General features: G+C 40.0%; 1 protein-coding gene across 9 annotated transcripts in view; it reads left to right on the top strand.

The window, feature by feature from the left end:
- The window catches only part of USP47 (ubiquitin specific peptidase 47), a 50,113-nt gene extending 26,282 nt beyond the window's left edge, over positions 1 to 23,831 (top strand). For 8 of the 9 annotated variants that reach the window (XM_079310119.1, XM_079310116.1, XM_079310115.1 and 5 more), the window contains 20 exons: positions 4,465 to 4,560; positions 4,651 to 4,803; positions 6,192 to 6,359; positions 7,888 to 8,019; positions 8,730 to 8,806; positions 9,115 to 9,170; positions 9,703 to 9,815; positions 10,691 to 10,795; positions 11,486 to 11,693; positions 12,100 to 12,215; positions 13,105 to 13,224; positions 14,240 to 15,023; positions 16,669 to 16,844; positions 17,004 to 17,084; positions 18,084 to 18,199; positions 18,880 to 18,998; positions 19,827 to 19,957; positions 21,272 to 21,319; positions 21,409 to 21,539; positions 22,478 to 23,831. In XM_079310119.1, coding sequence (XP_079166245.1) covers positions 4,465 to 4,560; positions 4,651 to 4,803; positions 6,192 to 6,359; positions 7,888 to 8,019; positions 8,730 to 8,806; positions 9,115 to 9,170; positions 9,703 to 9,815; positions 10,691 to 10,795; positions 11,486 to 11,693; positions 12,100 to 12,215; positions 13,105 to 13,224; positions 14,240 to 15,023; positions 16,669 to 16,844; positions 17,004 to 17,084; positions 18,084 to 18,199; positions 18,880 to 18,998; positions 19,827 to 19,957; positions 21,272 to 21,319; positions 21,409 to 21,539; positions 22,478 to 22,652 — 3,105 coding nt within the window. In that variant the 3' untranslated portion in view covers positions 22,653 to 23,831. The remainder of the gene's footprint in view (positions 1 to 4,464; positions 4,561 to 4,650; positions 4,804 to 6,191; positions 6,360 to 7,887; positions 8,020 to 8,729; positions 8,807 to 9,114; positions 9,171 to 9,702; positions 9,816 to 10,690; positions 10,796 to 11,485; positions 11,694 to 12,099; positions 12,216 to 13,104; positions 13,225 to 14,239; positions 15,024 to 16,668; positions 16,845 to 17,003; positions 17,085 to 18,083; positions 18,200 to 18,879; positions 18,999 to 19,826; positions 19,958 to 21,271; positions 21,320 to 21,408; positions 21,540 to 22,477) is intronic. The other variant, XM_079310117.1, reaches the window with a different exon arrangement.
- The last annotated feature ends 578 nt before the right edge of the window (positions 23,832 to 24,409 follow it).

Below are 24,409 nucleotides of genomic sequence, written 5' to 3'. Positions count from 1 at the left end.
AATTCCTACTCTGATTACATTCAGTTGATTCTCCTCCCTGCATATGTCCAATGGATAGCAGTTGTAATTTTTAGTTCTGTAGTCTGCAGCAGTGGGGAGATATGGAGGATACTTGCTTTTGGAGAAGGGAAAAATCGCCTGTTCTAAATGGAATTCTCTGAAGGTAGTATCCTCCATTGATCCATAGATGATGTGATTCAGTAGGTGCAGGCAAAAGGCTCTGGGAGATCAAAACCTTCACACATGCGCTAATAGGGCTTATGGAAGGGAATGGAAAACTTTTTAGACCTTGCTAGTCAGCTCCTGAGGGAACTTGCAGCAGGCGACACAACCCAAGATAGGGGATCTAAGGAGGATACTACCTTCAAAGAACTCTAGTTAGAGGTAAGTGATTTTCCATACTTCAAATGAGAGAGTGGATGGATGAGCCTCAAGTAAGGGGAATCTGGAGAATGCCATTTAAAGAGCATTATCCCACTGTTTGACATTGTGTACTACCAAAAAAATGCAGACACTTGAAATGTTTGTTTCATTTATATGTGTATTACTTCTCAATACATGGGAACATTAAGAACTGGGAGGATAATGTCATGTTTTCTTTATTTCCTGCTGTGAACTAATTCTGAAATCATTCAGTGTGGTCTTAAGGTTTGCATTTTAATTTTTCTGATTGCCCATTCCATCCCCCAACTCCACATAGCATAGCTGCCAACTCACTAGGGCAGCTCTGGGCATTGAGATGTTGTCAGTGTGTAACTCAAGATGGTATCTGAAAAAGTACTATGTAATCTGCAATATTCAAGGGTATGGTTATAAAAAACCCCTGAATCAGGCTTTTCTTGAGGTCAGTAGAAATCTGGACATAAAAACATTTGGCTTATTTCAGGGATGTAAACAGGAGCAACAATTCACATTCTGATTTTTGTAGGTACTAGTGTCTTTTGTATGGATGCCTGATTTTAACAGCACTAGGCATAAGCTGTAAAAGAAAATACTTTGCAGGATGAGCTGTGGAGAGAAAGGTAGATGCAACTAGAAACTAGCAGTGATGCTGAAATTGTAAACCACTGAGAGTTGATTTGTAACACCAGAAAACTAATAATGATCCAAGTGTTCTGGAGATGTAGCAAATACAGTCGTGTTTTGTTAGGTGCTGTTAGTTTTCAAGATCTTTTGTACCACAGCTTTTCTTTTGAGAGTGTAAGTATGTGTACAGGTAGTCCTTCTTAGGGCAGAAATTAATTTGAACTCTATGTGAACTTACTTGGTGGTGTCCTTGCCAAACTGTTGAAGGCAGAATATGGATGATGTGATAATTCCTTTTTGTTTTTAAAGCTAGATCAGAAACAAGGTCTTGTACTTTTCATTGCATATGCTCTTTGAACACAGGGAAACTGATAAGCTCTGAAAACCTGAGATGGCAGTTGGTTTCTGGCTTTTTCCAAGAGCAGTTTGGCCTAAATGCCATTTGCTGTGTAACTTTTCATAAAGGTCCTACTGCTCCTATTGAGAGGTTTTACAGATGTACACACGTATGAATGCTTGCAGTATGGCACCTGTCAAACTACTGACTAGGTCATACTGCATCTTTATGGAGGGAAGGTTCCCTGCAATGTCTCTCTTGAGCCATAATTAGGTCGAATTGTTACAGAATTTTAGTTGTGCTAAGTGACAGAAATCTCAGAGTATTAAAACCTGGATGCACTCACAGCTTGGCTGGACAAGGCTCTGAGCAATATGCTTGAAGTTGGACCTGATACGAGCAAGGGATTAGGATCAGATGATCTCCAGCAATTTCTTTCAGCCTGTATTGTTCTTTTGATTCTTTGAACTAGAAAGAAGTTTAAAGAGCTTTTGTCATCCTAATCTGTAGCTTGATCACTTACACTTTATTTTGAAGCATGTGTAGGGGGTTTTGGAAATGCTCAGCAACTCCAAGGGTAGGTAACAACTGCCACTTTGAAGGTAACTCCTAAGGTAGCACTGGCTTGTGGTGGCACTGCAGGGCAGGGGCTGTGTGCTGTGACAGGCTGTGCAGCTTTGTCCCTGCTTTTGCTGACTAAACTGTCAGAGCAGAGAGCAGTGAGCTGCACTAGAATAGGAATTGGATTAAGAAACCTCCTAATCAGCAGAACTAACCTCGGTTGTAAAGATCGTTGTAGGAGGCAGAGAGTCTGGTCATGATCCAAGGACTGAAAAATACATGGCTTTTTATATGGCTCAACAGTCATAGAGGTCCCAGGAGCTGCAATCAGGCCTTTCAAAGCACAGCTCACTCTGTGTAATAAGCAGTGAAACCTCAGCAGTGATGTAATAATGCTTCATTGCCTTCTCAGGGGTCCAAAGCATCATCACTTCTTGCCTTATGTAAAAATCTGTAGGGTGTTTCCTTGTTAAATTGCACATCACGAGTCTACATTAGCATTACACAATCATTTGTGTCCCATCCTTCATATATTCCCATTTATATTCATGTTGATACATGAGCTGCAACCTTTTTCTTACACTTGAAATATCTTTTTCTTGCTTTAATTGGCACTTGGCTCACAAGGGAGAATTCTGTCACTGTGATTATAATGTCATTATGTGATGTTTTCTGATTCATGTTTTCTATGTTGGCCATTAACTTTTTTTGCTTTCCCTTAAATAATTCTGAATAATAGTCAAAATGCAGCAATGCATTTCTTCTGCTTTCTTTTAAAGCAGATTCTAACTTTAGTCCTTTTTTCTTACATTTTAGAATGAGATTTCTCACATTTTACTACATAATCTTACTAAACATTAGCTGTCTTTGGCCCTGGTGTAAACAGCAACTCAGCCTCTGTAGCATTTAGGAAGTAAAATATAGACAGCAGTTCAATTCAGTCTCTAAAAGGTTTTTCACATGTCTGCAGAGTCTCTGCCCAAGAGCTGTGGTTTCAGGGCTGTTCAAAGGCCTTTCTGGCTGGCTCAAAAAATGGGAAATTGAGATGACTGCCCTCACTGTACAGTTGTGCTGTGATTGTTTGGCAGCTCTTTCATTTGTGAATAATTGTCACCTGGAATAGAGTCTTTTTTCAAAAGTTCTTTCTCCTAGAACTGCAACAGAGCTTTTGTAAAATGCTTGCTTTGTTGTTCTTGCTGCTTGCCTCCATTCTTGGAAAGAGAGAAGGGAAGATCTGGAGGCTTTTGTGAAGAACTTGGCATGCCCTTGATTTGTTCCCAAAGTGGGATTTTCCAAACACCACAATTTAGAAACCAGTCTTAAGTTCTTTGCCTGCTCTCTTGGGACTACTGAGTTTACCCTTCCCAGTTAATCCCCTTCTTACTTACTGAGAGTTCAGGGGAACAGCCACAGCCCTTCATTAACAGATGATGACTTTAAAAACCTTGTTGCAAGTTGTATTTGTTTTCACCTCCATGGGTGAACAGAGAAATTCTGGCTTCTACGTGGAGTTCAGAAACCCAGAGCCTCTTGGCTTGCAAGATGACTGGGTTATAGGTTTTAACTTTGAAAATCTCTAGGTGAAATTCTTCAGTGAACCCATCTCAATATTCTTAATGAATTCTGTTTGAACGAGTTTGTTCTCAAGTATTTACATTTTAATGTGCAATGTCATTGCTGTGAACTGTGTTAGGGAGAGGAATAATGATCAATTTGGTTGTATTTTGAATATTGTTTGCTATAGTGAGGAGCAACGTAGAAATCATTGAAGTCCCAGGTGAAAGCATTAGTAACAGAAATTTTGGGGTTTTTTGAACTACCCCAAACTGTCAGAAGACAAAATTGCAGTTTTTGCTTAGTTGCCTCATAAGGTTTGGCTAGGAACCTCTTTCTTTCTTTATAGGAGATGTCCATCTGATTCTCACTCCTTTGGGAGCAAAACTCAAACACTCTTCCCTCTGTCCTTTCCTCAGCTTTTACTTAAAAGCAGCATCTTCAAATGTGAATTCCTAGGACTTTTGGTAAAACAGGACTAAGGCTATCTTCATGCAGTGCAATGAGAAACCAAGTAACATTTTTTTTCCTGCCACTTCCTCTTTCCCCCTCTAAATATCGGATTGGATCTCTTGAGAAAAATTGCTTTAGAAATGCAGAAGAGCCATCTCAAAATTCTGGGAGAGCAAGGCAGGGTTTAAAAATAAGCTCATTTTCACAGCAGATGACTCTACAGACATGACTAAATGTGATGTGCAAGGTAACAGGAGTAAATGTAGCTATTAAACCAAAGACAATTGGGGTTCATGAAATACTGAATGAGATACAGTTTACACAAGTTGTGGATTTATTGTTTACCTTGGCCTGGATAGGAGGGTTGATTCTGGTCATGTTCACCTGAATATTGTGTCTGTACCAAAGTTTTTCAATCAAATTTTGGTGGTAGATTTAAATGAAGTGTTTGTATGTGTTTGCAATCTCACTGTAAATTTATAGCTGCATAGTAAACACTCTCTAAAAATGGGGTAACATGTTTTTGTTCTTAGGAAGAAGCACTGCATGCTTTCATTCAGCCTGAGATCCTTGACGGCCCAAATCAGTACTTTTGTGAGAGATGTAAGAAGAAATGTGATGCAAGGAAGGTAAAGACTGGTCAAATGACTTTCAGAAATTGCTTTTCATAAATACCAGTCCTGACAACAGGAGCATAATGTTGTCCTTGTTTCCTTTAGGGTCTGCGGTTCTTGCACTTCCCCTACCTGCTGACGTTACAGCTGAAGAGATTTGACTTTGATTACACCACAATGCACAGAATTAAACTCAACGATCGCATGACTTTTCCAGAGGAGTTGGACATGAGTGTCTTTATTGATGTTGAAGATGAGGTAAAGTATTTGGTTTCAGAGAAAAGCATTTAACTTCCTGCAAGTTTCTCATCAAGAAAATCAAAATTCCAGTCTTATAAACCCATTTTAACAACATTATTTGGCTAACATAAAATGTTCTTTAGCCATGCTAGTGCTATAATTTGAAGATTTAAAATCTGTCCTTGTGGATTTTTATTTTTTTTTAAGTATTGCCAACAAAACATGTTCTCTGTAGTTGGATTCCTGCTTTCATAAAGAAGCTGTTTCAGATTTCTTACATCCTCACTCAGCACATTAAAAAACATGAGTCTCAGGGTTTCTACATATATTCTGCAATTCCAGAGTGGGTTTATCTGAGTCTTGTGTCTGAATCATGTTGGTCATAAGAGGTGACGTAAAGTTTCAAAACTCTGAATACTGAAGTTAGTCCAGAAATCATTAGCAATGAATTCCTTCCCTCTGAATCACCATGTAATGTATACTGTAGAAATAAGATTTTTAATTTTTTTTCCATCCATCTTCTGGCTTTTTGCTTTTTGGGTTTTAACCAAAGTTCATGTTATGCAGTTACATTCACCAGTAAGTATTTACTGTGCCTTTTGCATTGAAGACCAAAGTAATTCCTCTAATTTCATTCCTGAAAACATCTGCTGGCTTGCACTGGTATCAGGCAATACTGCCTGGATGTGCATATGGAGAGGCTTTTCTGGCTCTGTACAAACCCTTGTCTTAGGAAGGATGCCATGTAGACAGTTTGATACCTCTCTAAGTGTCACTGGGCATGGGGCATAAATGACAGTGGAGATTGATCTGGGAGAATAGAACTTAGATAAAATGAACTGTCAGGAACTCAAAACCATTATCCAGAGGCAAGAGGATCAGGTGAGAGGTGAATATACTGAGTAGCTGCATTCACAGTGTTGGTGACACCTGCTGTTAAGCTAACAGAACAGTAATCAGTCTAACTTAATACCTTGGCTCCAGTGAGTTAAAATGTTAAAAAAAAGGCTTTGGTTGTGATTGAAAATATTTTCAGTCAGTTCTGACTAAACAGGGCCATGTTGCAACAGCTTTGTTGTTTGGTATCAGTCTTCCAGGTATTGAATTGGGATAGCTAGTGCATGGAACAGGCTAGTAACAAATAGAACCTTGCCAAGTCTGAAAGCTGCTGATTACCCTTTGGTTGCACATAGAGTCCAGGAGGACTGAAGTGGACTGAGGACACCAACAGAAACAAGTCTGTTCTTGGTGCTGAATTGCAGAGGTCTCTAGTTTTTTTTGAGGAATTTAATTGCTTCATAGACTGTTTCTTGTTTGTTTTTTTCATTTTACAAACACTCTTATTTCTTGTTCCATGCAACTTTTAATGTTGTGTATAATGTTAGTTTGTATGTCTTATTTTTAAGAAGTCTCCTCAGACCGAGAGTTGCACTGATAGTGGAGCTGAAAATGAAGGCAGTTGTCACAGTGATCAGATGAGCAATGATTTTTCTAATGATGATGGAGTTGATGAAGGAATCTGCCTTGAAAGCAACAGTGCAGCAGAGAGGATCTCTAAAGCTGGCAGTGAGAAGGTATGATAACACTGGGGTGTGAGAAGGGTGGGCAGGAGGCTGGCAGGAGGGACACAGCTGGCAAAACTGACCTGGATTCACCACCAGGACATTCCATGCCACGTTCCCTGCTGTGCACCTTCATGCTCAGCAGGAAAAACTGGGTGCTTTCCAAACTTGCTGTTGCTCAGAGGCTGGCTGGGCATTGGTCTGTTGTGGGGAGGATGTGGTGCTGAGTAATGCCTTTGCATCACTGCACTATTAATTTTTGTTTCTGTTTCCTTTATTTATTAAACTGTTATTGACTCCAACCACAAGTGTTCCCACTTCTGCTCTTTCTGATTTTCTCCACCATCCCTCTTGAGGGGAGTAGTGACTGGCTGGATGGAAGGGTGCTTTGTTCTTGGCCAGGGTCAACCCACCAGAAATGTAATTTATAGGAATAAAATTAATTCTGACATTGGGGGTGAGGTGAGGGGTTGGGAATGTGTGAGTTTATTGAAATTTTCAAAAATTGACATTACGACAAAGGAAAGAATTCAGCTGATTTGGAGGTCACCTGAGAATCAAGGTCTTCCCAGCTTGTCAGACTGAGAATTTCCAGCAACTTGTTCTGGCAGCAGGCCCTTAACCTGAACACCTGTCCTGCCCTGTCTTGGGAGCAGTGTTTTCTCTTGTGGCTAGCTGCCAAAGGCCTACCAGATTTAGCTGCTAATGCATCTTGCAGACTAGCAGAAGAAAATTGAGAAGTTTTGATCAGTGGTATGGATGAAGCCAAGGGTCTAAGCATTAAATATTCCTTCAGTCATCTTAATGTAAAGGGGTTAAATAGCAAGTCAGTCCATCTGGCCCTGCTTGTTGTTACCTTGAATCATTTGAGAGAGTTTTTTTGGTATATGTACTGAATACTATTGGTCTGAGTTGGAAGTGATGAAAAAAATTAATTCAAATCAGACCAGACCAGACCAGAATATTTTAATGTGTCTGTAATGCAAATGGGATGTCCAAGTATTGACAGTAGCTTTGGCCAGTTACTTCATACTACTTGTTCTCAAGGCAAACAAGCTGTCAAGCCAAGTTTTTTGGTTTGGATATCTTAGTAATGGATGTGGGATATGCTGAGAACATTCAGTCTTTCTTCTACATAGTCTAAAAATATCCTTATAACACTTGTGAGTCAGTATGATTCAATTTTATTGTAGTTTATATGCAACACTGAAGGCATGTGCTTAGTGCCCTGTATTTCCATCCATTTCTCTAGGAAAAACAAAAGGTGTATATGACAGCAAGTGTGGAGAAGGGTGACAGCAAATACACCTAGACTTTGTAGCTACAAACTCCTGTTTGTTTTGTAAAGTTCAGCATAGCAGAGCTCTGGTTTTCTTCAGTGCCTGTTGCATTAATTAATTTCCATTACACAAAGCCACTCTTTGCATCCAACTATTTACATACCTGGGTTTGTGTCCTTGTTTGAAAACTTTTTTTAAATTAGCATTTGCTTAGCTTTCCTTCACTGGATATGTATGACATCTTTTTCTTCTCTCCACAGAGTTCTTTACTGTATGAGCTCTTTTCTGTCATGGTTCATTCTGGAAGTGCTGCTGGTGGCCATTATTATGCCTGTATAAAATCTTTTAGTGATGATCAGTGGTACAGCTTTAATGATCAGCATGTTAGCAAGGTAAAATTTGTATTTTTAGTTATGTTTTCTACTCATAAATGAATTGATAAGTTTCTGTTTTGTGGTTTTCCACTTGACTGCCCATAAAACCAGCTTCAATATGTATGTCAGGTATTGCCTTGATTTCATCCTCTCATCCTAGTGTCCTGCCATATGCATATATTTCACACATAAGCTTAACTGACTTCTGGGGGTTTGGAGGTTTTTTATTTATTTGTCTGTGTATTTTTGTGTGGTGGGGAAAAGGAGTGTTTGTCCTTGGCAGTGATGGTGGGATGGTTCCCAAAAAAAGCCTTTATTCATGTACAGAGCAGATTGGATGTCAAATTTTGCATTCTGTACATGTAAAGAACATTTCTTGCTTAGAGAAGTGTTTGTAGATCTGTTCCAGCCCAGCCTGTGCTGTTGAACTGTGCAGCTGATGGAGGTGTCCCAGCTATCATCCATAGGTACTATTGCAATCAGGAACCTGGCTCTTTTTCTCTGAAAGTTCCTACTTTGAAAACTAAAAAGTATGTTTGCATTCATTGTAAAATGGAGAAGCAAATCAGTTTGAAATTGGTTTTGGAAGTCAGAAAATAAGCAGAAATATTTTAAAAATTTGAATTATTAATATAGTGTTTTGTGTAATGCCATGTTTCCTAGTGAGAATAAATGCATCTGAATTTGTGCAAATTTCTCAAATAATCATTACATTGATTTTCTGTTAGATAACTCAGGAAGATATTAAGAAAACATATGGAGGATCTTCTGGAAGCAGAGGCTATTATTCCAGTGCTTTTGCTAGGTTAGTAGTACTGTAATGTTACTTTTCTTTCTAGTGGTGTTTTAGTGTAATCAAATGGATGGCCAAGGTGCATGTGCCTAACATGTTACCTTAAAATTAATAGCAGATGCTTCAGTAGTAAGAACTACTCTGACTGCTGTTTCAGATCATTAAAATAATGTGATATTTATTTTTGAAAATCCTTCTTGGTTAGTGTATTACTTAGATATGACACAGCTTCTTACTGAAAGATAAAGAAACCAGAGCAGCTTCTGAAGCCAGTATTGTCTCCTGAGTGGTAAATTCAGCTGTCTCTTCTCTTCCCCCAGCTCCACAAATGCTTACATGCTGATATACAGACTGAAAGATCCAACAAGAAATGCAAGTAAGTCAGACATCTGTATTTGCAGAAGTTGGGTTGTTTTTTTTTTAAACTTAAGTGTTGCATGTTGTGGTTTTGTTTCTTGGTATGAAACCATGCAGATTAGTGTGCTTTGTGACATTAAGTATTTATTTTATCCACATATAGATGATATCTTGAGACTTCTATTGTCAACAAATTCACTTTCTAAAAGAGAATTTCCATTTATTGTAAAAACAGGATCAATGCAGTCATCAGCTTTAGTGTATTTTTTTACTACAAACAGCAAAGCTTTGTGTACTGGTACTGGAATCTTTTGCTGCCATCACTTTCTTGTGCTGCTGATAACATAAGTAAGGGGAATAAGAGGCTGACTTCAGTTTAATTTAAATACTGAAAAAGAGAACAGGGCATGGTATAATGGGAAATTTGTGTAGAAAAAAAGAAAGGGATTAAAAAGCAAGAAAGATAACTCAGATATACCTATAATGCCTTAAGGGTTTGCCTGCTGCAGAAAAACTGTTTCTTTAAACTATTGCTTTGTTTTCACTGACAGAGTTTCTTGAGGCACATGAATATCCAGAGCACATTAAACAATTGGTTCAGAAAGAGAGAGAATTGGAAGAACAAGAAAAGAGGCAACGTGAAATCGAACGCAACACATGCAAGGTTAGAAGTTCTGCTGGACTGAGTAACTCTGCATTGCTAGTGGGAAATGTTTCTACAGTAGACAGAGGTTTTTCTACAATACAAGGACTCCTTTGTGATAAATGTTTGCACTAACAATTCTTTTAAGTGAATTGCACACCTGTTGGAAACCTGGGCATAATGCAGGAGAAGGATTCACCAGACATTTCTGTTGAATTCATGTATTGCATGTGGATTTGAATTGGTATCAAAACCAAATCAAAACTAGTTCATCTGGCATCACTTAATTTTCAGCAAAATTACTTCCAAAGAATGTGTAATGCTGTATGTTAGGTGTTTTGTACTGTTCAGTCTTTTCATATTGTGACCCTTGACTTTGTGCAATGGTGTTTCTTAAACTAATTCTAAATAGTTACTTGGCAGAAAGAGCAGAATTTTTTCCAGCCCTAGATCCAATAGTAACAAACAAAATAGGAGCTCAGTGCCTTACAAGCGTGGCAGTCAGCTGCTCTATCTGTGAATCAAGGGGTTGTTTTATGAGGAAGTTCTCTCATTGCAAAATGTGTAACTCTCTGTGTGAAAAAGGAATTTACATTCATTGTTCATATGTGTATTTTGCTTTGAAGCATTTGCTCACTGCCTGTGACTACAAGGTGATCTGGTTATAGAAGCTGTACCCTAGCTGGGAGAAAGATTCAGATACACACATACACCTCATGTGCCTTTGACATTTCCTGTCTGCAGCTGTGTAACAGCTGGAAGGAAACTGTCCCAGAGCTGAAGCAGAGCTAAAGGTGTATTTCATATTAGATTGATTGAATATGGACTTTGCAACTTGAATGGAAAGATGTTTGAAAACACCTTCATGAGCATTTTTCTTCCTTTGTATTTCATAGATTAAATTATTTTGTATGCATCCCACAAAGCAAATAATGATGGAGAACAAATTGGAAGTTCATAAGGACAGAACACTGAAGGAAGCTGTGGAAATAGCTTACAAGGTCTGCCATGCATAACAAGATGGTTAAAGTGTTTGATGTAGTGCTTTCTGCTGTGTATCTTCAGACTTTAAATTTGTAATACTGTGGGAATGCTTGAGAGGGCTTGGCTGTGGGGTATTTTGGGGGCTGGTTCTTGGGAAGTTCTGTATGGTGATGTTTTTGGTTTTGTTTTAAGGATGTTCTGGTTTGCCATTGTTGCCTAAGTTTTCTGCCAGTAGCCATCAGCTGATGACTGATGGGAGTGATGCAGCCTGCCCTTGTAAAAGGCAGTATGATCTGGCACACCCTTGTTTTAAATTCAGACAATGAGAGCTGCTGTTAGGCTCACCATGGCCTCAGCAAATTGAAAGAATTCTGAACACTTTCATTTGTGTGGCAGTAAAAACCTTGTATTAGATACCTAATGGCTGGGTTCTTGAGAATCTTCCTGGGCAGCTATTTCAGCAACAGGAGTGAACATCAAGGCTCCTGTTGATCTCTGCCTCCCACAAACAGGTGGGGGCTGAGGACATCAATTCTTGCTCACCCGTATAAAATATCTGTGCTGTGTTTTCTAAAGCCGAATTGGCCGTTGTGAGTTCAGGGGGTTCCTGGGTGTGCACGTGTGAGGTATTTCTAACTTGCAGGTTAGAGCTAAGCTCCCAGCTGAGGGTGTCACTAACATCTGGGGCTCTGTGTGTGCCTGTTTAGTTGATGGATTTGGAGGAGGCTGTTCCCTTGGACTGCTGCCGCCTTGTCAAGTACGATGAGTTCCATGACTACCTGGAGCGCTCGTACGAGGGGGAGGAGGAGACCCCCATGGGCTTGTTACTTGGAGGGGTCAAGTCAACCTACATGTTCGACTTGCTGCTGGAAACAAGGAGGCCTGACCAGGTTTTCCAGTGCTATAAACCTGGGGGTAAGATCTGTAGTCACATACATGCTTTTAGTTTGTCCTTGCCTATGTTGTGTGATGGCACAAGCACAGAGCTGTAAAACAGCTTCAGTATGAGGTGCTGAAAGAATTTTACAGTCTGAATTTTACAGTCAATATTCAGAACTACCTCATGTGCTGTGCTGCTGACTTGCTTCTAGTTGAAGGTATACTAAAATTTGCCAAACCGGAAGGTTTTTTTCCTTTTTTTGCATTAAATTTGATCAGAAAATGTAATTGTGAAGTTGGACTGCTTTTCAAGTTCTTACTGTTTGTGTTTAATGCAACCCCTTAATTATTGCATCAGACAAGCATACATGTGTTTTCTTTGCCTGTTGAATTTTCTTTGTGTATATATGTGACTTTGTTTGCTTTTTTCTCCTCTCTGCAGAGGTCATGGTAAAGGTTCATGTAGTTGACCTGAAGACTGAATCTGTTGCTCCTCCAATCAGTGTGCGAGCTTATTTGAATCAAACAGTTTCAGAATTTAAACAGCTAATTTCAAAGGTATTTTACAGTCCTTAAGGACTTGTATTTACGAGTTTTCATTCGTTGTGACTATGAAATGTGTCATAATTTACATATCTAAAATGAGAGCCTGCATCTTTTGCAGATCATGCTGTGAGTCCTGTCCAGTAGGGTTCACTTAGATGCCACAGTTGAGTTTGTCCACCTGCTCACTCCTGCTGAAGCAGGCTGCTTCTTGCTTCCATCCATCTTTAACAACCTCACTGAGAGTCCAGCTGGTGACAGAACTAGTGAGCTGTTACCATACAACTGAACCAAAGTGTAACTTCCCTCCCAGTTTCAGTATTTGACACCTAACATCCAAAGCTGTCCACATTCATTATACAAGCTCTCCTTTTCATCCCAGCAGCCACTTATTACTGAGATGCAAATTGATTTTTACATGGCTTTAAACCAAGGAAAACTACTGCTTCCATTGCATTGGAAGATGGAGATTGCATTTGCCCATTCCTGTGTAAAATAATTTAGTGGTTGATGTAAGTTGATAATATTTGTTATAAAATGTAATTCCAGCAATGTGAGTTCCGTGTAAGAATTAACACTGTGCAGAACCTGTTGTTCAAGAATATTTTTAATTTTCAATTGGTTCATACATCAAAGATAAGACCATTGTCATAAATGATTTTCCAGTTCTCTGCAAAGCCAGCCCATTTTATGCCTCTGACCTTTTGGAAAAACTGGTACTTGCTACATATTAAAGGGTGGAGGAAAGGCAATGGGACTGAACAGGTTTGGGAGGCTCCCTTGTGTTCTCTTTTGCAATTTCCAAGTTGATAAACAAACCTGCTGCTTTCCCTGTGAAGAATCCCAGAAAGGAAGCACTTTTTTCAGTTTTGGAGGTGTGTGTAATGTCCCTGTCCTGTTCCAGGCCACACAGCTGCCTGCTGAGACCATGCGGGTGGTGCTGGAGCGCTGCTACAATGACCTGCGCCTGCTGAACGTGTCCAGCAAAACTCTGAAAGCTGAAGGCTTCTTTAGGAGCAACAAGGTACATGCTCTGGGGTTAAAATCCTTCATTCCTTGTGTGTGTTCACCTGTTGTGCTGTAAAAGGCATGGAGGGGGTATGGAGTTGATACTGGGTAAGTGACACGTGTTTTGCTCTGTAGCGTGTGGGGTTTCTGTGCCCAGTGCACTGGTGCTCATCAATACTCTGGGCTATGTTAAACCAAGTGTACACAGGAGAGAATCCACCTGCTGTCAGTATTAAACCTATTAAAAAAACAATATCAAAATTAAAAGCAAGTTTTTGGTGGGTTTCCATCTTAAATTCAGTAGTTCTCACTATGAAGACTCCCTGTGGACAATCTATATTATTTTTTCAAAAAGGACTTCTAATGTTTCCAATAATAATTGTGTAATGCATTCAGAAAAAGAGTAGCTTACTCAAATAACTAACATTTTAAATGCATACACTGCCCTGTACTTCTACTACAGTAGAAGTAGCACATCTTTTAGTAATTTCTGCACATCCTCTGTCTCTGAAGTTGAAGTTCAATGTTAAATCTTCTTGATGAAGAAAGAGTAGGGAAAACTTTGATGGCTCACAGCTGAGCAAAACAATGGCACTGAGTTGTTATTCAGTTATTTAGAGGCCTTTGGAGCCCTTTGACAAAGGGAAGAGAGACACTTGATTTGCACTATTGCTTGCACATGTATACATTTAAATCCCCCTTATGGCACTAGAAAATAAAGAGAGTCTGCTGCAGTGTTGGGGCTCACTGCTCTCCAAACAGTGCTGTGCACAGGTGAAGGGTGCACATGCAGTATTTATGAATCCCCTTCTCAATGTGTTCTGGAGCTGGTCAGTCTGCTTCCAGTTCACTCCAGTCTTAAGATGATTATGAAAACAAGGCAAGTGAAATCATTATTCTGATTTTAACACTTTGATAAGAGGTGGTGTTTCTCGATGGCGTTATTTCTAATGCATGTTCAATCCTGTGTCTGCTGTTGGTGCATTTATGTAAAATAACACTACATGATGGGGCACTTCTCTCCTGTTCAGGTGTTTGTGGAAAGCTCAGAGTCCCTGGACCGCCATGTGGTGTACACAGACTCTCAGCTGTGGAAGCTTTTGGATCGCCACGCCAACACCATCCGGCTGTACGTCTCCTTGCCAGAGCAAGCTCCTGGCTCTCAGCTCAGGAGGGCGCTTTATCAGAAGTCTGGTGGGGCTGCAGGAAACTTGGAGGAACCTTGTGAAAGAGTAAAAGGACCTGTAGGCAATATGAAATCTGTAGAGGCAATTTTGGAAGAAAGCACTGAAAAACTGAAAAGCTTGTCCCTGCAGCAACAGCAGCAGCAGGAGGGAGATAATGGAGACAGCAGCAAAAGCACAGAAGCCAGTGATTTTGAAAACATTGAGTCACCTTTAAATGAAATAGACTCTTCAGCATCAGCAGAAAACAGGGAACTTGAGAACCAGATTCAGGTTTCCGACCCGGAGAACCTGCAGTCGGAGGAGCGCTCGGACTCGGACGTCAATAACGACAGGAGCACAAGTTCCGTGGACAGCGACATCCTCAGCTCCAGCCACAGCAGTGACACTCTGTGCAACGTGGACAATGCCCCCCTGCCCCTGGCCAACGGGCTGGATTCTCACAGCATCACCAGCAGCCGGCGCTCAAAGGCCAACCAGGGCAAGAAGGAAACCTGGGACACGGCAGAGGAGGACTCTGGAACGGACAGTGAATACGATGAAAGTGGCAAGAGCAGAGGAGAAGCACAGTATGTGTACTTTAAATCAGAGCCCTACGCTGCAGAGGAGGGTTCAGGAGAAGGGCAGAAATGTATGTATTCTTTTTTAAGTGCCTTAAAATAATTCTGTGGGGTTTCCTGCTTAATTCACATGCTGTGTTTAAAAAGTCTAATGGCAGTATTGAAAAACTTGATTATAATGTGAAATTAAACCTAGTGAAAGCACAGACAGGATGCGATGTTCAGCAAAAATTTTGCCTAATTTTGATCTTGTAATAAGTGATTACATATTTGAGAAGTGTCTTGCTCTTTTGTTTCCAAGAAAATGAACATCTACTTACGTGTATTGATAGTGTTCCCTGGAGAGCAAGCTGAGTTGTCTTCCAGTGAAAGGATCATAGTTGCATCTGCTGCTGATGATTCACCTGTTTCAGAAGGCACTTACTTGATGTGCTTGAAGCAGCATATTTCTGTTACCATTGAGACTAACAAAGCTAAAAAGCCCTAGTCATTTGACTGTAAAGGAAATTGAAATACACTTGATAGTGACAATTTAATTCAGTAACTGAAATACAGTGGGTACAGTGAGGCATAAGACTGGCATGGAAGTGTCCAACTGAGTTCAGTATAAGAGCCTCAGGGGTATACAACTGTGATAAAAATAAATAATTTCATTAATGCTCCGTGCCTGCATGTGCTTTATAACTAACAGAATAATTTAAGAATAGCAGGATGTAAGATAAATATTTTGAAAGGCAAAGGCTTTTGTGTCAATCCAGAAACTCTGATTGTGATAGTAATAGATAAAGAATTTCTCACAGAGAAATTGGTTTGCATCTACTAAAGCTTTGGTAACATTACTCCTTTGGCTGGGAATGGTCTTTGTTTGGAGCTGACTGTGAACTGCTTTCATTTTTCATGTTTTATTTTGGTAGGTCTAGTTGGATTCAGGAATTCTTTGTTGGCTGTAATTTTGATGTGTCCATAGTACACTGTGTAAACTATTATCCTGAGGGGAGAGCTTTTATTTCTTTTTAGTATAATTCAAATGATTTATTTGTTTACTTCAGTATTCTGAACAGTTTATTCTAGAGTGTCATGGAGTTCTATAATCACCACACAGTTTGTAGTGTAGTACAAATTGCATGTATTAAAAAACATACTTTCTAAAGATGAACTATTCCCTTTACTTTCCAGAATTTCATGTTACTATAGTTTTTCCTTAATTACAGCATTATTCCATGAAAAAGTCCCATAATCTGGATATGTCTTGATACCCAGTGGCCTTCCAGAGCACAGAATTAACCTTTTCAGTGCTGAAAGCCAGGAAGGAAAACAAGGGGTTGGGTGGCCTGTGCCTGGCCAGTCCCAACACCAAGACAATCCCTTCTCCCTTGAGGCAGGGAAAGCTGTAGGAGGATTATCTGCAATTGCTCCATGGAATTGTGTTTGTCTTCTTTCTGAACAGACAAGGTACTGCTCTGCTGTGCTGCATCACTGAATGCAAGCCAGGCAGTATGGAGTCCCCCAGAAATACCTGCCACAAACACTTAAAATAAAGTTCTTAAAGGTTGCAATAACATCCTTAGATAAAATGTGCATGTAGCATTAACCATAATTCAGGCTTTTCAGTACTGTTTTGCTGCTAGAGCTAACTCTGAATATGTGGAAATATGAGAGTGGGTTTTTTTTGGTAGCAAAGTGTTTCATACCATTTTTATCTTTGTTTTTGCTTAGGGCTGATGGTGCATGTTGATAAAAGAATTACACTGTCTGCCTTCAAGCAACACTTGGAGCCTTTTGTTGGAGTTCCATCTTCTCACTTCAAAGTCTTTAGAGTCTATGCCAGCAATCAAGAGTTTGAGAGTGTTCGGCTGAATGAGACCCTTTCATCATTTTCTGATGACAATAAGGTTGTTTAGAAGTTTTTTTGAGTCATTGAAAGTGTATTGATACAATATAGATAAAGTTCATTTACAACAGGTGAAATAATTATGTGGGTCTTGGTAGCATGTTAAAAAACACAATTCTGATTTTGACATCAGATCTAACATATTCCTTTTGCCTTCTAGATAACTATTAGACTTGGAAGAGCCCTTAAGAAGGGTGAATACAGAGTTAAAGTCTATCAACTCTTGGTAAATGAGCCTGAGGTAAGGCATTGAATGTTTCAAGGCTGATTCATGAAAATATCAATATGTGCCTTGGCCAAGGTTTTGCTTTGGAATCTTGGGCAAAAAATGAAACTCTATCTTCACATTTCCCTGCAAGTTTTCCTGGATTTAGAAAAGGAGTTTGAGATTTCTGTTCCAAGTAAGCAACTGGAATGTGATTTACACTGTCTCTCAAGTGTCTTTATTTCTGTAGTGTAAATGGAGGACAAGTGAATTGTTTCTTTGTTTCCCTTAAATGCATGATAGTCACGTAGCATTCTCTCCAAAGAAGAAGCTGTGTGTGCTCGTGGCTGTGGTTTTCAGTGATGCTGAACTGATCTAATTGATCCCATTCATGTGCTGCAGATTGTGCTTGTCAGGGGGGTTATCTGGGTAATGGGCCCCTCTGCAGAAGGCAAGACTGAAACAGAAGTGCTTCTTTTGCAGTAAAGCAGCTCATAAGCTTGTTACATCTTTTGGGACATGAAAAATACAGAACTGGGTATATAGACTGTACACTGGATAGATTGCAGTCTTTAGAAGTTGACTTTGTGTGCACTTTAATTTTATTTTTTGGACAAAACTGCAGAATATGGATGAGTCTAAGCTGAACTGCTAAAGCAGGGAATAAGATAAATGTAAAAGCAACTTTCATTGAGTCATGGAGTTGTGTGTGATCCATGAAAGCCAAGACAGTGGAATCTTTTTGGTATGGCTTATTTAATTGGAAAGCTCCTTTGCCATTGTGTGCAATGTGAATGCAATGGTAGCAGTAGCAGCACAGTACAGGCAGGCAGAGGCTTGGAGTGCCCTGCCAAAGGGCTGTGCTACACTAATTAGTACACCCCATCTTAATGAAGTCACTGCCCACTTGTTAATGAGAAATCTTCTACTGATATTGCCAGGTGGATGGGACTGGTCACAAAGCACAATCAGAGCAAAAACAGAGTTTTATGTTCAAAAGAATTCTCTTTAATCTCTTTCTGTTTTTGTTCACAGCCATGCAAGTTTCTTCTAGATGCAGTTTTTGCTAAAGGAATGACTGTCCGACAGTCCAAAGAGGAGCTGCTTCCTCAGCTTAGAGAACAATGTGGCCTAGACCTGACAATTGACAGGTAAACCTGATTAAATATCATTTTAGAATATGTGTTTGGGGATTTCCTTCCTCTTGTGGAGAAAGAAAAATAAATTGCTGTGGTCTTCGAGTCAGTTTGTCAATACAAACACTAATTCAGCAATTCTTGGCTTCCATCTCATACAGAATAAATTCTGTTTGGGATAATATTTCCATAGAATTGCCTGTGTGCAACATGTCTGCAGCTTCAGATCTTTCTAATGGTGATTTCCTTCAGGAAGGGAAGCATTAAGTAAATCAATTCTTGAAAAAGCCCCCTGCTCTCTACATGCAAGCCCAGCACAGATCACCACATCAAACTGCTTGTGCACATCATCATGTGTGTGTATACAGCACTGGTCTGGGCTGTTTGCCCTCTGCCATAATTGGGTAATTCCTAATTAGGAAACTGTTTTCTTCCCTTAAATTCCCTACATATTTCCTACACTGAACAAGTGGAATACAGAGTCGTTTCCCTTGTGCTTATGAATGGCTCAGCACTGAGCCACCAGTGATACCCTGCTGTCAGCACTGTTTCTGAACATTAAACTGCACCAAGCCTTGATTCAATGAGTTGGAGTGTTTCAGTTTTGTCAGAAAACACTCAGTTTTGATCTCTGCCAGTGCTAAGTGTTCATGTGCAGTAGAAACTCACTGGAGTTTTTTGTGGTGTATTCATAGGTTTCGCCTACGAAAGAAAACCTGGAAGAATCCAGGCACTGTGTTTCTGGATTATCATATCTATGAAGAAGATATCAATATTTCCAGCAACTGGGAGGTCTTCTTAGAAATACTTGATGGTAATTGTTTATTTTTGAATTTGTATTGGTAATGAATAGGTGCAGATACATAAGACACTGTATAATTTCAGTCATTTAGTAGTTTTCAGACAGGATTGAGATAACACTTCTGTCATGAAGGAATTTGGAACAGAAACCTTTGTTCATCAAACAATTTTGGAATTAAATGTCAGAGCACAGAATGCTTCTGAAATTTTGCTTAAATATCATTTAAATTATGCCATTTCTTAAGTATTCCTTTGCATATACACTTAAAATTTTGATCCTGAATGCAAAAGCATAATTTAAGGGTAAGAAAAGTAAGCCATGCTCTCTGGCCTGTAGATTAACAAATACTGCAGTTAATGTGTAGATGAAGAATGTGAATTCCATTCACTCAGCAATTTTCTTCCCAAGCATTCCTGGTTTAAGAAGTCTCACTTAGCTCTTAGTCGAGTATTTTGGCAGCTGTGTTCAATTCTGGTATTTTCAGTTTTAACAGAATTGTGCCAATCCACAGTCTGGAGTCAGCCTCTCTTTGGGTTGGGTGGATAGATCTGCTGTGGATGACTGAGCTGGGCCTTAAAGAAAACTGCCCTGTGCCTTCAAGGAGGTCCTGCCCATGAAAAATGCCTTTAAAGGGGCTGATAACAGAAAACTTGACCTAATCTTAGTCCTTTCCTCTTCTCCTTTTTTGTAAGGGAACTGCTTGCAGCACACTGGGTTACTTCATTTGTCCATGTATCTGTAGGGCAGCCTTCCATATTAGAGTATCTTTGAGGAGACAAACCCTAATTTAAAATTGGGTATTTTGTGATGTTAATACAAACATTTCTCTTTCTTTGCTAGGAGTAGAAAAGATGAAATCCATGTCACAACTTGCTGTTTTATCGAGGCGATGGAGGCCGTCAGAGATGAAATTAGATTCTTTCCAGGAGGTAGTACTAGAAAGCAGCAGTGTGGAAGAATTAAAAGAGAAGGTAAAATGTGCAACATGATGCAAGTTTCTTGTGATGACCAAGAGCCTTTTTGATGTTCTCTGGTGGGAAGCACAAAGATGTCATAGCTCCAAAAATCCTGTTGCATGGTTATTATTTCTCCCGAGGAACTGATTGCCTATCCCATCCCATTACCAAACCACATGAATTATCAACTTTACTTCTTAGTTTCACATAATGGTCTGGTCTGAAAATATTCAGGTGAATATACATGGAAAAAGTCACATCTTGAAGTTTATGCAGCTTAATAGTACCTGTGTCCCTTGTCCTCAAAAACACAAATGAAAGAAAAGCTAAGTTATTGCTTCCTGGTGTTTTCTCAGGCTAATGTTTTGTTATTCCAAAGTACAAAATCTTTCAGCCTGCGCCTGTTTGAATTTGAGAGCTGTTGCTGTATCAAGTAGGTTGAAGTATGTTTAGGTTGGAGAGAAGGGTGGCTGTGGTGTGGTTTGGTTTTAGTGAGGCCAGGATGCTCTAACAGGTAAGCAGGCCTGGGGGATCCCAGCAGAAATCTGGAGTAGGAGTGTCTCCTGTTGAGACTGTTCTGTTAATCCAGAGTATCACAGGGTTCCACTCATGGAGAAATGTTTATTCCTATGTGGCAATACCCAGTTGTTAGGAGGCCACCTTGGATGTTGAGACCAGTAAAAGTGCTGGTGTCAGTGACCCTGAGAATTGATAAATTAAGGGTGTTAGTTCACAGGCTGGGCTTGTGTTTGACACAGTTAAGCTCTGGGCTGCTTTCTTGCATTCCTGAGGTAGAAAGGAAGTTATGACTGCAGGTTCTTGCACGCAGTCAAGAATTCCTTCTCACTTGTATCTGAAGAAAGAGTTGACTGCCCTTGTTTTCTTGCCTTAAGAATTCCCTGATGTGCAGGGACAATTTTACTTGTTGAAGTTGTGCTAGGAAGTGGAGATGGGTTTTAGTCATGTGTATTTTTTTGCAGCTGTGCCTGCTCCCAGGTTGGCTGGATAACACCTTCCATGTCACACAGGATTTAACATGAGGCACTTGTGTCTTGGAACTTGAATGTTATTCATGGATTGTTTCTATGAACTTTTTTGTCTCCCCTTCAGTATTAAGAGAAGTGTGATGAAATGCTGTCACAGCAAGCATCACTTGTGGCACACACTGGTAACTTCAGAAATGTTAACAATGTGTACTTGTCACTGTGATTTTGTACACTGGAGGACTTGCAGATAATTGGACTTCTGGATTTGTCAGCTATTGACTTTGTGTAGACACTGTGTAATATTGCGTTGGAACAGTATTAAATCCACCATTTCTCTTCACAGCTAAGTGAAATAAGTGGAATACCCTTAGAAAACATTGAATTTGCAAAGGTGAGCAAGATTTTGTGTATTTTTACCTTTTAATGGCACAGATGTGTGATGAGTTTTATTGTAATCACTGAATAATTGCTTTTTTTCAGGGTAGAGGAACTTTTCCATGTGACATTTCCATACTAGAGATTCATCAAGACTTGGACTGGAATCCGAAAGTATCTACACTGAATGTCTGGCCCCTGTACATTTGTGATGATGGTGCAGTAATATTTTATAGGTGTGTATTTCATTACAGTATAATAAACCACACAAAAAAAAAAAAAAAAAAAGGTGTGGTTAACATTTGTGTGGTGATGTAATGGACAGAAACATAAAATACTCTTTGTTACCTTAAAGAAAAGGTTTAAAACATTCAGCTGAAATATTTAAAAGCCTGAATATTAATTAACTTTAAAAAATGAGCACTGCACCTTTTTACTCAATCCTCCCTCCTAAACCACTGAAATTAAAGGTAGTTGCTATGCTTGAGTGTGGATCGGGATTTAATTTCTTAAAATAGAACCATATTCCACGTGGAGTTAGTGAGAGTCTTGCTGAAGGTTTTGGAGAGCAAGGATTTTATTGTCTGAGCTTATTCCTTTGAGATATTAGTATGGATTTTTTTCTAAAAAGCCTGTTATGCTAAAAATTCAGTTGAGTTGAAAAATGTTGATCAGGGCAGGAGTTGATGAGGACTGAGAGCTTGAGTATTGTCATTTCTCCTCTACTTGGTAGGTGGGGCAACCTCATGGGCACATTGCTGTGGCATTTTGCATAATGGCACATGAGCTGGGGCAAAACAGCTGGTTAATGATGAGCTGGTCCTGATGAAAATTACTTGGGAGAACATCTGGTAAGGACTGGCTGGCACTGCTTGCAGCTGTTAGCACTGAGACCAAAACAGAGCAGAGCTGCCTGTCTATAAAGAAGAGGAATGAGAGGGATGGAGGACTATGGGCTTGTTTCTTGCTCTGGTCTGTAGTCAGGCAGCACACTGAATGTTTCTGCTGGAAAAGCAGGTTTAGACACATTGCCTGTTCCTGCAGAGTAAAGCAGTCCCTGAGAAGTATTATGCTTAGTTGTGGTTTTTACTAAACCACAAAGAAAAAAAAAAAAGCAGAAGTCTACTTGTGTTTACTGTATTGATCTGAACTTGAACCTGTGTTTGCATTTTAGGGATAAAACTGAAGAATTAATGGAATTAACAGATGAGCAAAGAAATGAACTGATGAAAAAAGAAAGCAGCAGACTCCAGAAAACTGGACACCGGGTAACCTACTCTCCCCGTAAAGAAAAAGCACTAAAAATTTATCTGGATGGAGCACCAAATAAAGATTTGACTCAAGACTGATACTTGCTCTAGCATTTTCCCTGGGGAATTTTTTTTGTTTCCAATGCAAAGGTTGGCTCGGAGCGTAGCGCCATTGCGGCAGGACATTCATTAGGTGTGAATGGCAGCAGAGGGGCGGGCGGCGCCGGCCGCGGGCACCGCCGGACTGCAATCATGTCGTGCACTAGAGTCACACGTACTGTAAAGATAAAAGGGATGTGCAAACGCAGATTAGAGCTCAACGTGGGTGGGAGGGGAACGCTGGAAATTGAGGACAGTGTGCACATAGTAGCTAGTGAAACTAGCCTCCAACAGGATACTCAGAGCTTAATAATAAAAGCTGCGCAAAGGCCATGAAAGAATCTTTTTTCTGTTTGTTTCACTGATACACGCATTACCTCATCAGAGAGTCTGGAGCAAACCTTACCAGTGGTAAGGAGAGCAGCGGGAAGGGCCGTGGGGGAGTGCTGCACGTGGCAGGGGTTAGAGAATCTTCCAGAAAATGGGGTCTGAGGTGCTGCAGGAGGCTGCTGGCAGGCAGCTGTTGTTGTTTGGGAAATGCTGTTGTAAGGTAAAGTGGTTTTTAATAGGTTACTGACGAGCAGCTCTAGTGTATTGCGTTCGATGTGTAAATAAAATCTGCCCTGTCCATTTACCAGAACTGCAGTTCAGCTATTTACCATGCTATTTCTTTACACATATCAACATGCGTTGTGTACATTTGGAAGTGTAGTTGCCTATTTAAATTTGTATTCATTTTATGTTTGACAATGCTGGGTACTTTAGGGTTGTACTTCCCCCTGTTAATGAAGTTTTTGTTCTGTTCCGCTACTTTTTGTACATTTTGTTTTTAAGACTATTACAAGTTTGCATCTTCTCCACCTGCTGAAAGTCAGTTTGTTTTTCCCAGAGTTGATTCCATAGCTACATGTAGTCAAATATTGGGGCAACCTCTTAACACCTCAATGTATGAACTCGGTAGTTCAGGCTGTGGTGCAAAGACTGATGCAGTCAACATGATTTCATTGCAAAGCCTAGGAACAGCAATTCTTTGCTTTGGTCCATAAAGATCAATAGAGAACAATTCTCCATAGTTTTTGGAAAAAAACACCTAATTTATAACAAAAGATTTTGGTAAACTTTTTCATGCCAGATGCTGTTTACAACGATGAACATGCCAATAAAATATTTGTTCATTCTGTTGTGTTATTTTAATCATTAAATGCTGTGTTTTTTATTTTAAAAAAAGTATGGAATTGTTTCATGGAAATACAGAGTTCCCCAGGGCAGTGCTGGAATTGCAAGGCTGTGTGTTTGTGTGTATGTGCACACCCCCTCCATGTACAAGGTGTTAGAGGAGCTGTTTTGGAGCCTGGCTGCTGCTCCTCTTTACATTCACCTGTGAGTTTCCTTTTCCAGAACTGAATTTCTCACCAGTGAAACCTCCAAGTTCCAAGTTTGATTGGCAGCTAAATTCTGCTCCAGAGGGAAAGGGGTGTTCAATAGCAGAACCTTCAGTTCCTCCTTGCATGCTGGCCCACAGCAACCTAAAAATGCTGAGGAATCTGGTAGCCTGACAAGCAGGCATTGCACAGAGCCATTCCTCCTTATTCCTCTCTGACTCTCCTGTGCTGCCTCTGGGCCAACGTGTGTGAGGCTGGAAAGGGAGCAGAGAGGAAATGCCATCCCCTAGCTAGGGTACTTCATTAAACCACCATTTACCACAGTCAGAGACTGCTCAAGCATCCTTTGAGCTTTTGGAAGAGAGAAAAATTGCC

This window comes from Erithacus rubecula (assembly GCF_903797595.1).
Source record: "Erithacus rubecula genome assembly, chromosome: 6".
Taxonomy (NCBI): domain Eukaryota; kingdom Metazoa; phylum Chordata; class Aves; order Passeriformes; family Muscicapidae; genus Erithacus; species Erithacus rubecula.
Note: the sequence above shows the minus strand (reverse complement) of the source record. Positions and strands in the feature narration are given on the sequence as shown.